Here is a 13,746-nt window from a genome sequence, read left to right on the forward strand (position 1 = left end):
TTATTGGGTTCGTTGAATCTAAAAAGGAAATTATCGATGATTTTCTTATTCGAAACTTAATTATGGCCTAATTTGGATTTTGGTTATGCTTGTGTTCCCTCTATTGGTGCATCGGGTGGTTTGTTGATTATCAGGAACTCTATTTTATTGAATAATGTCACTATATCTCAGAGTGAGAGATGGATTGCTTTGGATTTTGTTCATGATTTTGTCTGTTGTCGTCATATCCTTATTTATGCTAGTAATGTGGCAGATAAGAGGTTACTGTTGCGGCATAAACTTAACATTTTATTAGGGTTCACGGGTATAATGATTATTAGTGGATATTTTAATGAAACCTTGGTACCAGAGGAAAGATTGAATAGTGTTGTCTACTCTGCTTCTATGTTAGCTCTTCGTAATTTTATTAACAACTCCGGGTTGTTGGATCTACCTCTCCAAGGAAGGCTTTTCACATGGAAAAATTCATTTTCTAAATCTAGACTGATGTTTGATCTCTGTTACTGCGGGATCAGCTTGGCCTGACATGTTTTTATCTGTTTTACATGGAGGTCAGTCGGATCATGTTCCTATCTACTTTTGTTTTGCTAACATTTTTGATTGGGGTCCTAAACCTTTTTGTTCGATTGATGCCTGGTTGGATCATGATGGATTTCGTTTATTTCTGGCTGAGAGTTGGAGTTCAGTTTGTGCTAATAATCCTAATCTCATTCAGAGGTTAAAGGATTTTAGACGGAAAATAAAGGTTTGGAATTTGGATGTTTTTGGTGATCATAGTAAGAAAATTAAGGAACTTGCAGAGAACAACTTAGCTAAAGATTTATCTGCTGAATTGGGAGCACAATTTGATGGAGACTTAGTTGATAGTTGCAGAACAAACTTTGAAAATAACGTATACGAATGAGACGAGTAAGGAACTCCACCCTCTTTTTCAGAAGGGTGAAGAATTACATTTAAATATCCCAACAGTACATAAGAAGGTAGCATAAGCTGCTGTAATCCTAATAAAACATCAAACTGATTTTCCAACAACCTAAGGGAGCTATGCAAATGAAAAAATACAACATCAAACCTATCACTATGAGGTTGAGTTACTGTACAAACTACCATAAAACTACTATACAACTGGATACTTAACTTTACAATAGATTTCCAGAATAGCAAAAAACCTCTAGAAGTACCGATAGGTTCCACCACAAAAAGATTATCATATCATAACTTAGCCACATACTGTAAAACTGAACTTTGATTTTCAGTCTCGGTTAAACATAAAACATCTGGAGTGTGGGAATTAACCAGCCATAAAAGGTGTTTTCTTGTCAAGGGAGTCCCGATGCCTTGACAATTTCAGAACATTATCTTCATGGAGGAATTGGGGGCCATATTGGGCTGGATACCTCCACCCTTACAGCTGCATCAATAAAAGGAGGCCCCTTATCAACCATTAAACAGTTCAGTGTTGAACCCTCCTGAATATCATCCCATTTGTGTTTGCGCGTTGATGTCATTGCAGAGGATGACATGGATGAAATAAGAGGACAACATTCAGTAGAACGTAACACGATATTAGGTGGATCAATATCAATATGGATAGCATCAGAAATTACTACTTCCATCACCTGAGGATAATCCAGAAACACCAAAGGTAAAGAAAATTTTGTGTGCTGAATCTCTCGCAGAATGCCAGCAATTTCTGTTACATCAATATCAGTTAGTAATTGAAGTGTATCACCTGATACAAGTGCAGCAGAATTGAAATAAGCAACCGCCACATCAACTTGTTGAGCTAGAGATAAACATTCCAGTTGTGCAAGAAATTTAAATTTCTTTCAACCAAGATGTTGAAACAAAGAAAGTAGACGAGATGGTAGCAGATGAGGTGGTATGGGTCTGTTACCATGAAGTACAAAATGGGTAATTGGTTGAACATCAGAAGTAACCACAACAGAAGAAGGCATTCTTTCAAGTGTAGCTGTAGTACCAGGTATATTAGTAATGAAAGGAATGGGAAGTTCAAGTTATCTACTAGCAAAAGATATGTTTCCCATTTGAGAGCGCTCTGTAGAATTCCAGTAGTACAAATTGCAGCGCCAAAGACAAGTGAGTTATTGAATTACTAATAAAATTTGGGTGAGTCCATAAAGAAAGTGGTTGTGAATAAGTAACAGGGACATGGTGTAGCGGTATAGATTCACAAGCAACACTTATATCAGATGAAGTAACATTTAGAGCCTCATGAGTTGCATGTGGCATCTGAATATGATTTCCTCTAGGATAAGCATTAAGAGACCAATCAAAGGGAAGTTTCTTCTCCACAAACTCACCCTTACGGTTCAATGATCTTTTAATAGGACAATCCTTATGATATTGACCTTTTATTCCACAGAAGAAATAGAAATCAGGCAGGCGCTCATACTTGAGATAAATCCATTATTCGAGTTATAGAGTGGAATCATTAAGAAAACCAGTAAGAAGAGGCTGACTGATATCAACCCATACCTTGAAACGAAGAGAAGGTTGTGCCGTGTAATCCACAGAATCATCAAAATCAACCTGAATGAATTGGTGGAACAAGGTGGCTATAGCTTGTGCACATTCAAGGGTCATCTGGTTGGGTGGAAGATCACATGCATGTACCCAGAAAGTTGATAAAGTGATTGAAACCCTATGTAAAGGTATATTATCAGGCCATTCATTAAGAACCAATAATTGGTAGTGGATTGACCATGGCCTTGCTTGCAGCACATAATCATAATCAAGACGAGAAGTAAACCTGGAGACTAACAAACCATCTGGATGAGTCTCAATCTTAATCGGTGCATGCAATTTCCAGCAAGCTAAAACAGTAGCCCTAACAGCCTAAAAAAAACATGCTTGCATGCCAGAAGCTTACCAACTAACACCAGTCGTAGGACAGAAGAAGATGACCCAGTGGGTGTTGGGAGTTTCAGCCTTGGCCTAGAAACAGTCATCTGATGTGTTTTACCTATAACATCAATTGGATGTAGTTTAGGCTAAGAAGCCATGGAAGAAAGAAGAAAAAGTATAAAAAAGAATAATAGGTCGATGAAAGAAGAGGGAAAAAGAAAAACAGAAACGAAGCGATACATAAATATGAAAGGTCTGGAACGTCGTTCTGGGTAAACCAGATAGAATAACATGCTGCCGTAATGCAAAAGTCACCATGCAAAACCTTGAGAATAACAAATTCAGAGCACTTTCTCACTCCTCTCTCTAAAACCCTCAGGTGTTCAAAGAAATTACTAAGGCCGGAGCAAATTTTTTTAATTCGACCAAATTGCCCTTTTTAAAATTTGAATCTACTTTTTCTCTATTTGTTTTCTTTTAAAAATATTTCAACTAAACTTAAATAGAAAGTAAATTTTTAATACAACTCAGCAACTTGATGTGATTCTCTTTCTCTTTTAATAGTACAAATTTACTCTAGACTCTAGTCATTGTTGAAATTGTTGAAAAATTAAATTTAAAATTAAATCAGCTTATTCTTACTTTCAAAGTATTTATTTTCATAGTCTCATTGATTTTTTTATTTTAGTACTATTTTTTTCTGAACTTTATAATACAAAATCTTATGAGCTGGTCTTTATTTATCTCATTTTTTTCGTAAACTAATCTTTACATTATAGTATCTCTTATTTAAATGATAGGAATGCTGGAATTCTTTTGCGTCTAGTTTATTGTTTTATTAGGCATTATCGAATAATTTTTTGCTAGCTAATATAAAATATTTTGGTGAGTTGATTAGAGATATTACTTTTTATTTAAGTTTGTTGGAATATTTTTGAAAATAGAAAGAAAGCAGACTCAAATTTTGAAAAGGACAATTTCATTAAACTAAAAAATTATGGACCATTAAAGATTATTATTTTGGATCAAATGGCAGTTGGTGAAAAATATGCCAATTGAAATGTAAATTCTTACAAAATCTTTATCTATTTCTTTTCTTTGTTGATATATATGAGAATGCCAATTTTCTCTGCTTCAATTTTGTTATTATTATTTTCATATAACATGTTTTTTTATTGTAGATGATAACAAGAAATTAAAAACATGGATATGGATATGGACAGGTAATTATATATCACTCTTAAGAAACCTATTTCTCTTCCACCCACTTATGCTTTTGCGCGCCAGAAATTATTACTCCCTCCGTCTCATTTAAGAAGGAACATATCTCATTTTTATTTGTCCCACTTAAAAAGGCCATATCGTGTTTTTTGTGCCAATTTATACTCCCTTTTCTCTTTCCATAATTAATGACTATTAGTTTATACACAAAATACAACATTACCATAAATAGGGGTAAAATAAGAAAACACTATAATAATTAATACTTTCTTAATCTATGTGAAAAACTCATTTGTCCCTTCTTAAACGGGATGGGACGGAGGGAGTATTTGACAACTACATTTATTTTCTTCAGAAAATATAAACCTTAATATATATGCAACTTTTTTTGTTTTTCATTTATGATAGGTGCAACTGTTGCTTCACTTGTCGTTCTACTGATAATTTTCTACTGCTTGAAAAAGAGACTCTATTGGAAGAAAAAAACAGAAGAATCTGAAAGGATTGAAGCCTTCCTCATAAATTATGGACCTATGGCGGTAAATAGATACAAATACAAACAAGTCAAGAAAATGACAGAGTCCTTCAAAGAAAAACTAGGCCAAGGGGGTTATGGATGTGTTTTTAAAGGAAAGTTACTTGATGGTCGCCATGTCGCCGTAAAAATCTTGAAGGAGTCAAAAAGCAACGGAGAAGAATTTATCAATGAAGTTGCAAGCATTGGAAGGACTTCTCATATCAACAATGTTACTCTTTTGGGGTTCTGCTTTGAAGGTTCTAAACGAGCTCTCATATACGAGTTCATGTCAAATGGATCTCTTGAAAAGCATATATTCAAAAATAATTCATCGACAAATAATCGTGAATTTGGATGGGAGAAGCTATACGAGATCACTCTAGGCATCGCGCGTGGGTTAGAATACTTGCATCGAGGTTGTAATACAAGGATACTACATTTGGACATAAAACCGCATAACATACTTCTTGATGAACAATTTTGTCCTAAAATTTCTGATTTTGGGTTAGCTAAGACATGCCCCGGAAGAGAAAGTATCATATCGATGACGGGTATGAGAGGAACAATTGGATACATAGCACCAGAAATATTTTGCAGAAATTTTGGTGGAATATCTTATAAATCTGATGTTTATAGCTACGGAATGTTGGTGGTGGAAATGGTTGGAGCAAGAAAAAACATTTGCATTGGAGTTGATCATAAGAGCAGTGAGATATATTTTCCAGATTGGATATACAAGCATCTAGAATTCGATGAGGAATTTAAATTAAGCGGTATTGAAAATGAAGAAGATAAGAAAATAGCAAAAAAACTGATTTTAGTGAGTTTGTGGTGCATACAAACCAATCCTTTAAAGCGGCCGCCAATGGATAGAGTTGTAGATATGTTGGTCGGAAGTGTTGAATCCTTGGCAATCCCGCCTATGCCTTCCATCTCAGGATCCCCTACCGAGCAGAATTAAACTAATTATAGTTTATAAACTTTTTTGAAAAGTCTAATTTAAAATTATGAAATTTACAAATGTTGTAATATCCCGTATTTCATAATATCAGTTTTTGCCACGTGTGATGTGTGTATTTTCAGAATTTCAATTTAAGAACGTGATATCTTTAAAATAATTTTTTTTTGAGATTAAAGATACTACGTCGAAATATATTTAAATATTGAAAATTCTAAAAAATTTGTAAGGGTTTCCAGAATTAAAATATGGAAACTATGAATTTCTGACGTGAATTATAATTATTTAAGTTAAGATAAGGAAAGGTATATTTAATTTAAAAAAAAATAAGAAAAGGGAAAAATTGAAAACTATCTTAATCCCGAAATTATGGATGTCACACTTTAATTGGAGTTAATACTTGATTGACTTATTAAAACCATTTCAGTACTAATTTCCTCGTATATTTTTCATCTAACACGTGTTCTTCAAAAACACCAAATTCTCAAACTCAATTTACTCTTCTCATATCAAATATTAAATAAAAACTCTCATATCAAGCAATCTTCTTCTTGTTCAATTTTTTCTAGATCAGTGTAATTTCTCAAATTCTCGTTGAAATAACTTCGCTGAAATCGGTTTGATTTCTAAAACAATATCTCAGATCTACCACCGGCGGCTCCTAGGACGACCACCTTACGATCGGGGACAGACTCAGACAGTAACTGATAACGTAGCACATCTAATAGGGGAGAAGCAACCTCGCCAGGAACGAACATCGCTAAGTCAAGCATTTCACCGACCTGGTAACAATGTCCGACCTTCTCGAAATCGTAGATCACATGACTTGGGGGGTCACCGGATCGATGGGCGTTCAGACATCATCCGAGACATTCATGTCTGATAAGGTCGGACCGAGGATTCTATCCGGGCTCCGAGTTATATTCAACTCAGGAGCCAGGCCGAGCTCCGAGCTCGTAAACCAGAAAGACCGGACCATACGACCCGAGCTTCGAGACATTCTCAAATACCAGAACCATGATAACTTGGTCCCCAAGTTATCCGGGCTTCAAGGTTTGACCGGGCTCCGAGGTCCTGCTCATGAGCACACGCTCGCGTGCCAGATCCTGGGACCACAAAAGATCTTCTGACAGGTACGCGAGGAATGTTCCCTCTGACACACCTAACAACCCGTGCCTCCCGCAGGGATATTCTGCCACGTCACCATAACTGATTTCTGGGACCATTGGGCTCACAGCCTGCCAGCAAGGCAGGTTTGTCCTTAAACCCTAACTATAAATAGAGGGTTTAAGGACAAACCCTAGGTAATTTCTCTTTTCTACTCTAAGAATACTCTTTTTCTCTTCTTCTTCTTTCTCTACCTCAAAACCTTACTTGAGCGTCGGAGTGAACGTCCGGTGACCCCCACCGGAGTTCCTTCTGACCTCAGTTTGCTTGTGGTGTGCAGGTCGTTACAGCTCGGATCCAGTTTGGTGATTTATCACTTGGCGCCGTCTGTGGGAATCGTTTTGTATTCCCCTGTTCTGCTCTGGTTCTTTTGACGTCACTGATCAGATCTTGACAAGAAACAATGGCTGATGATCCTGTTTTGGACAGGGTAGACCCTCTGGGAACTACGGTTACCGACACTAACTTGGTCGGTGGAGTGTCAGCTAGTGGTCGGACCTCTGTGATCACTGGCTTAACTCCTCCGGCGAATGCTCAGGTGGGAGGATCCAGGGCCTCCGGCAGTGGAGCTGGATTTGTGCCTTTGTATGGATTGGAAAACTATCCTAGGGCAAACCCTTTTACTTCAGATGCAAGCCACACCAACTTATCCACCCCAGGAACCACCGTGCCTCAGAGTTTCCTCCACAATACCTTGTCTCCTACCCAACTCAACTTCCCGGTAGACGCTACACTGGTGGCTACGGGAACAGGAACAACTTCTGGGCAAGATATACCTCCGGCGGTCTTACAAGCTCAAGAATATTTAGAATACATGGCTCGCCAACTGCACCAGGCCCAGCAGATGCATTTTGCAGTCATGTCCCAGTATTACCCAAGTTACAATCCCTCGGCCACCCCCGTGGCCCCCCCACCCCGAGCCGCTGAGTTTCAGGATGGTCGTCCTCCGAGAGAAGAAGGTCGGAACGATCACCCACGACCAAGACCTAGGGGTCCAACAGAGTATCAAGCGCCGAGAGGCGAAGATCATCGTGAAACTAATCTGCCGAGAGACGAAGTTCGGCACGATCGTCCTCTGCCGAGAGACGAAGGTCGGCATGATCGCCCTTTTCCGAGAGACGAAGGTCAGAATGATCCTCCTCCTCCTCGAAGGGAGGGGGTGCAAGATGAGAATCTACCACCGGGGACACAGCGCGGTGACGCTGGCTTGGGGAGGGGAGACCCAGACCCGGAGGCAGATCCTCTGCGGACCGCGAGAGCAGGAGTTCCACCGGTCAGGAGAAACGGGGCAGAAAGTGTTCACAGCTCGAGTGCAGCGTCACAACATCAGAAAACTTTGTGTGACGAAGTCACTCGCCTTGTTCAGGCCGAGCTGGATAAGCATAAAGGGCATAAGGCAGAATCTCGACCTTTCACTACCTATGGCATTGCAAGTCCCTTGTCAAAGGCTATATGGGATGACCCATTTCCAGATAAGTTTAAATATCCGCCCATTGACAGATATAACGATAAATCCGACCCGATGACTCATTTAAGTTGTTTTCAGGTTGCCATGGGGGTCCAAAGTGTCTCAGACGCCACGGTGTGCAAAGTGTTCCCTTCAACGTTAAGCGATGCAGCGCAAAAGTGGTACCAGAACCTCAAGGAGGGCTCTATTACTAGTTTCAGGGAGCTCGCCATGGCCTTCAAAACTCACTTTGCTCCGAGCATTGAGCGAAAGAAAAGATCCAGTGATTTAAAGAAATGTTATCAAAAGCAGGGAGAAAGTTTGAAAGCTTACATTGCTCGGTTCAATGCCGAGGCGATCATGATAGAAGACTTGAACGATGATACTGCCATCGATGCTATGAAAGATAACACCAGCATGCAAGTCTTCCGAGACAGCCTGATCACCAACCCGGTTGACACTTACACCAAGTTGATGGACAGGGCTTGGAATTATATCAATCTCGATGAGGAAAGGCAGAGGAAGTCTTCGGGGTACAGGGGTAACAAGCCGTTCAATGCTCAACCTAGTCCGGTTCCCAGTAAAACACAGAATACTCAGGGATCCAACCGTAGCCAAGATCGGTACCGACCTCTGAATGAGACTTCGGGGGTACAGGGGTAACAAGCCATTCAATGCTCAACCTAGTCCACCTAGCACGGGGCCTGGTACTAAGCCGAATTTCAGTATTGGAGGAGGAACTGAAGGTTACGTAGACCGAGCAGGGGTACCGAGACAATATGTACCACTTAACACTCCAAGGGAGCAGATTCTGTCCGGGATCAAGCACAACAATGAAGAGATCCGTTATCCACCGAGGCTAGTAAAAGACAGAGACCGATCCAAGTTCTGTGATTTTCATGATGGTTATGGCCACGAAACAGAGGAATGTGGACGTTTGCGAAGTGAGATAGACAAGTTGGTCTGCCAAGGGCGATTACAACATTTTGTTGTGGCCAAGGAGGGCCAAGACCGAGGAAATACGAGGGTCAACTCGGTCAGGTCGGAGCCAGGGGGAGCAGGGAAGCCCAATCCCCATCAAAGAAAACACAAGTCACGGGAGTGATCAACACCATCTCAGGAGGAACTTTAGAATCCGAGTACGGTCGCAAACGCAGAAAGAAAAAGCAAAAGATGATCATGTCGGTGTCTACGGGGTCGCCATGGCCTAACATTGTTTTCGGGCCAGAGGATGCGAAAGGAGTAGATTTTCCTCATGAAGACGCTTTGATTGTATCCGCCATCATTGGATCGAAATGGGTAAAACGATTGCTGGTGGAGGATGGTAGCTCGGTTAACTTGTTGACTCTGTCAGTCTTTTTATCGATGGGAGGATCCAAAACTGATCTTAAACCTGTGAACATTCCCCTCCTTGGGCTGGGAGGAGCTCCGGTCACCCCAGAAGGCATGGTCGAGCTAGACTTGGAGCTCGGTATCGAAATACCTCAGGAGGACGGAACAGAGGGAATCCTGGCGGAACCAACACGGAAGGTACGTTCACTGTTCATGATAGTTGACATGCCTCTAGCATATAATGGTATCCTTGGTAGACCTATGTTGTATAGCACATGTGCAGTGACTAGTATTCGCTACTTGATGATGAAAATCCCAGTGGAAAACGAGGTTATAACTATTAGGGGAAATCAAACCCTATCTAGGCAATGCTACATGGCAACTATGGGCAGCACGGTGGAAACGATGAACATCGATACACCGGAGCTGCTCCTCAGAGAGAAAAAAGCTCAGAAATCCCGAGAAAACTTAGAAACGATTGACCAAACGAGCACCGGGAAGCTATCATAGGGATCCGAGATGTGTGTAAAGCCGGGGGTAGATTGGCCAAACGAGCACCGGGAAGCTATCATAGCTCGGATAAAACAGTATGTGGAGGAGTTTACCAACAAGCCAGAGGATATTGGGGGGGTAGACCCGAAGATAATCTCGCACAAGTTAAAGGTGGATGCTAAATGCAAGCCTGTCAAGCAAAAGAAAAGAACTTTCTCTCTAGAGAAACAGATTGTTATCCGAGACGAAGTGGAGAAGCTTTTGAAAGCCGGATTCATCAGGAAAGTAGATTATCCTGAGTGGCTGGCTAATGTGGTCTTGATCAAGAAGTCTAACGGTAGATGGAGGCTTTGTATAGATTTCACTGATCTAAACAATGCCTGCCTAAAAGACAGTTTCCCTCTGCCTAACATTGACCAACTGGTGGACGCAACGTGCGGATTTGCGGTCTATGCATTTTTAGATGCCTCTCAGGGATATCACCACATCCCGATGAGTAAAGACGATGAAGAAAAGACAGCTTTCACAACGGATCTGGGGACATATTGCTACAAGAAGATGCCTTTTGGCTTGAAAAATGCTGGGGCAACCTATCAAAGACTCATGAATCATGTTTTCAAGGATCAACTGGGCAAGAACGTCGAGGTTTACGTAGATGACATAGTCTTGAAATCCAAGGGGATCGAGGATCACGCAGGGGATCTGGCAGAAACTTTTGAAAAGCTGAAGGGTTTCAACCTCAAGCTGAACCCGGAAAAGTGTGTCTTTGCAGTCCGGTCTGGGAAATTTCTCGGGCACCTCATCTCGGAGAAAGGCATCGAGGTGAACTCGGAGAAAATCGAGGCAGTAATGAACATGAAAGCCCCGAGCTCGGTAAAAGAAGTGCAAAAGTTGAACGGAAGAGTCACGGCGTTGGGAAGGTTCATGAGTTGTTCGGCCAAACGATGTTTGCCATTTTTCAAAATCCTGAAGAATACAAAGAATTTTAAGTGGACAGAGGAGTGTAATATAGCTTTTGAGGAGCTAAAGGTTTATCTCAGCACACCCCCAGTGCTAGGTAGACCCGAGCCAGGGGAAATCTTATACTTGTATCTCTCGGTGAATGATGAGACAGCAGCGGCAGTCCTAGTGAAGGAAGATAAAGGTCTGCAAACCCCAGTTTACTATCTCAGCAGGGTCTTGAAAGGCCCGTAGGTCAGATATCCAAAAATTGAGAAATTTGCTTTGGCACTGAAAGTGGCGGCGGAAAAGCTGAGGAGATATTTTGAGGCTCCCATCATTGTAGTACGGACGAACCAACCTCTGAGAAAGGCGTTGCAGAGGCCAGAAATGTCGGGACGGCTGGTCAGCTGGTCGGTCCAGCTGGGAGGATATGACATCCGGTACGAACCGAGACCGGCTCTAAAAGCACAAGTATTGGCAGATTTCATAGCCGAGACCACAGCGAGTGACCAACCTGAGGAACCTGGTGAACAACTTCTACGGTGGGTCTTAGAAGTCGATGAGGCATCAAATCTGGAAGGATCTGGGGCAGGCGTAGTCTTGAAAGACCCTCACGGAGTTACACTCTGAAGCTCGGTGAAATTCGATTTCCCGGCATCCAATAATGCCGCGGAATATGAGGCTCTGTTGATCGGATTAAGAATGGTAAATGTGGTCAAGGCCGAGCATGTAACGATAAGGAGTGATTCTCAGTTGGTCGTTTGTCAAATCCTGGGCACTTTCGAAGCTCGGGATCCAGAAATGAGAAGATATATGGACAGAGTCAAGTTCTTCTTGAACAAGATTCAGGAGCTCGGAGAAAAATGGGTGATAGAGCAAGTTCCCCGTTTGGAAAATTAAGAGGCTGACGTACTAGCCAAAGCAGCAACAGCGAACGAAAGGATACCGGGGGTCCATTTCTCTGTTCAAAAGCATTCCAGCATCGACAACCACGAAACCATTTTTCTAACCCAGTTTTTGGAAAATTGGATGCAAGGCATAGCCCACTACCTGATGGACGGAACTCTGCCAGAAAACAGAGACAAAGCATACAAAATCTTGCGACAAGCCCAGTACTACGCGTTCCTTGACGGAGTCTTATACAGGAAGTCATTCACCCACCCGTGGTCGAGATGCCTAACAGCAGAGGAAGGTGAGTATGTTCTGAGAGAAATACATGAAGGGATTTGTGGGGCACACATAGCTCCTCGCATGTTGGCAAAGAAAGCAGTGTTGCAGGGATACTATTGGCCCCTAATGGTCAGGCAGGCAGAGGAGATAGTAAAGAAATGTGAAAACTGTCAGAGGCATCAGAACATCCGACATGCTCCCACCACAGAGCAGTGTCCTATTACCAGTCCTTGGCCATTTGCAAGATGGGGAATTGACATCCTGGGACCTTTCACGCCAACCACGGGGCAGAAAAAGTTCTTGATAATGGCAGTAGATCATTTCACGAAATGGATCGAGGTAGAGGCAGTGAGTACCATCACAGAAGCTCGGATCAGGGATTTCTTCTGGAGACAAATTGTGTGTCGTTTCGGTATACCCAGAGCGTTGGTGACCGACAACGGGAAGCAGTTCAACTGCCGAGCCTTCAAGGAATTTTGCAACGATTTGCACATTGACCTGCGTTTCACTTCAGTGGTTCATCCGCAGAGCAACGGGATGACCGAAGTAACCAACCGGACGATCCTAAAAGGGCTTAAGGCCAGGCTGGGGGAGTTCGACAAACAGTGGCTGGAAGAGCTACCGAAAGTCATATGGGCTTACCGAACCACCCCAAGGGCAGGCACAGGAGACACCCCGTTTTCTCTGACATACGGGCGTGAGGCAATGATACCAGTGGAAATTGGGATGCCAACTCTAAGGGTCCAGTTCTTTGATGAAGCCAAGAACGAGGAAGAGCAGAAGTCCCTGAGTTTCCAAGTCGGCGATCTGGTCCTGAGACGGGCAGACATTGCTAAGGGAAATGCTGGAGTGGGAAAGCTCGAACCCAACTGGGAAGGCCCATATCGAGTCACTGAGATCGGACGAGCAGGAGCTTACTAGATAGCACACATGTCGGGCAGGGTGCTCCCGAGAACTTGGAACTCCCAGGTTCTTCGGAAATACTATCAGTAGTCACTTGTTTTCGTTTTCGAGGTATCTAGGGGTTTTTTCACTTATGTTTGAGTTATGCTTTTGTAAAACTCAAACATAAGTTTTTCCCCTCAATGAATAAAAAAGATTAAAAGAATTCATGTCTTTTTCAAAAACCCGAGCAATCTACTCGGTAAAAACCACGGGCTATGTGCCATCTACGGGCTATGTGCCACCAGCGGGCTATGTGCCGTCTACGGGCTATGTGCCATCCACGGGCTATGTGCCATCTACGGGCTATGTGCCACCAGCGGGCTATGTGCCATCTACGAGCTATGTGTCATCTACGGGCTATGTGCCATCCACGGGCTATGTGCCACCAACGGGCTATGTGCCATCTACGGGCTATGTGCCATCTACGGGCTATGTGCCATCTACGGGATATGTGCCACCAGCGGGATATGTGCCACCAGCGGGCTATGTGCCGTCCCCGGGCTATGTGCCGTCCCCGGGCTATGTGCCGTCCCCGGGCTATGTGCTGTCCCCGGGCTATGTGCCATCTACGGGCTATGTGCCATCCACGGGCTATATGCCATCTACGGGCTATGTGCCACCTACGTACTACGAGCAATTTTGACCCCGAGCAATGACAACCCCGGGTTATCCCAAGACGACAGGTTA

The 13,746-nt window shown here is 42.5% G+C and overlaps 1 protein-coding gene across 1 annotated transcript; it reads left to right on the forward strand.

The window, feature by feature from the left end:
- Positions 1–3,024: 3,024 nt before the first annotated feature.
- Positions 3,025–5,567, forward strand: LOC130015279 (PR5-like receptor kinase). The gene is made up of 3 exons (XM_056105066.1): positions 3,025–3,121; positions 4,050–4,091; positions 4,498–5,567. Exons 1-3 carry the CDS (start codon positions 3,025–3,027, stop codon positions 5,565–5,567), a joined length of 1,209 nt encoding a protein of 402 aa, XP_055961041.1.
- The last annotated feature ends 8,179 nt before the right edge of the window (positions 5,568–13,746 follow it).

Source organism: Mercurialis annua, linkage group LG3 (assembly GCF_937616625.2).
Source record: "Mercurialis annua linkage group LG3, ddMerAnnu1.2, whole genome shotgun sequence".
Taxonomy (NCBI): Eukaryota; Viridiplantae; Streptophyta; class Magnoliopsida; order Malpighiales; family Euphorbiaceae; genus Mercurialis; species Mercurialis annua.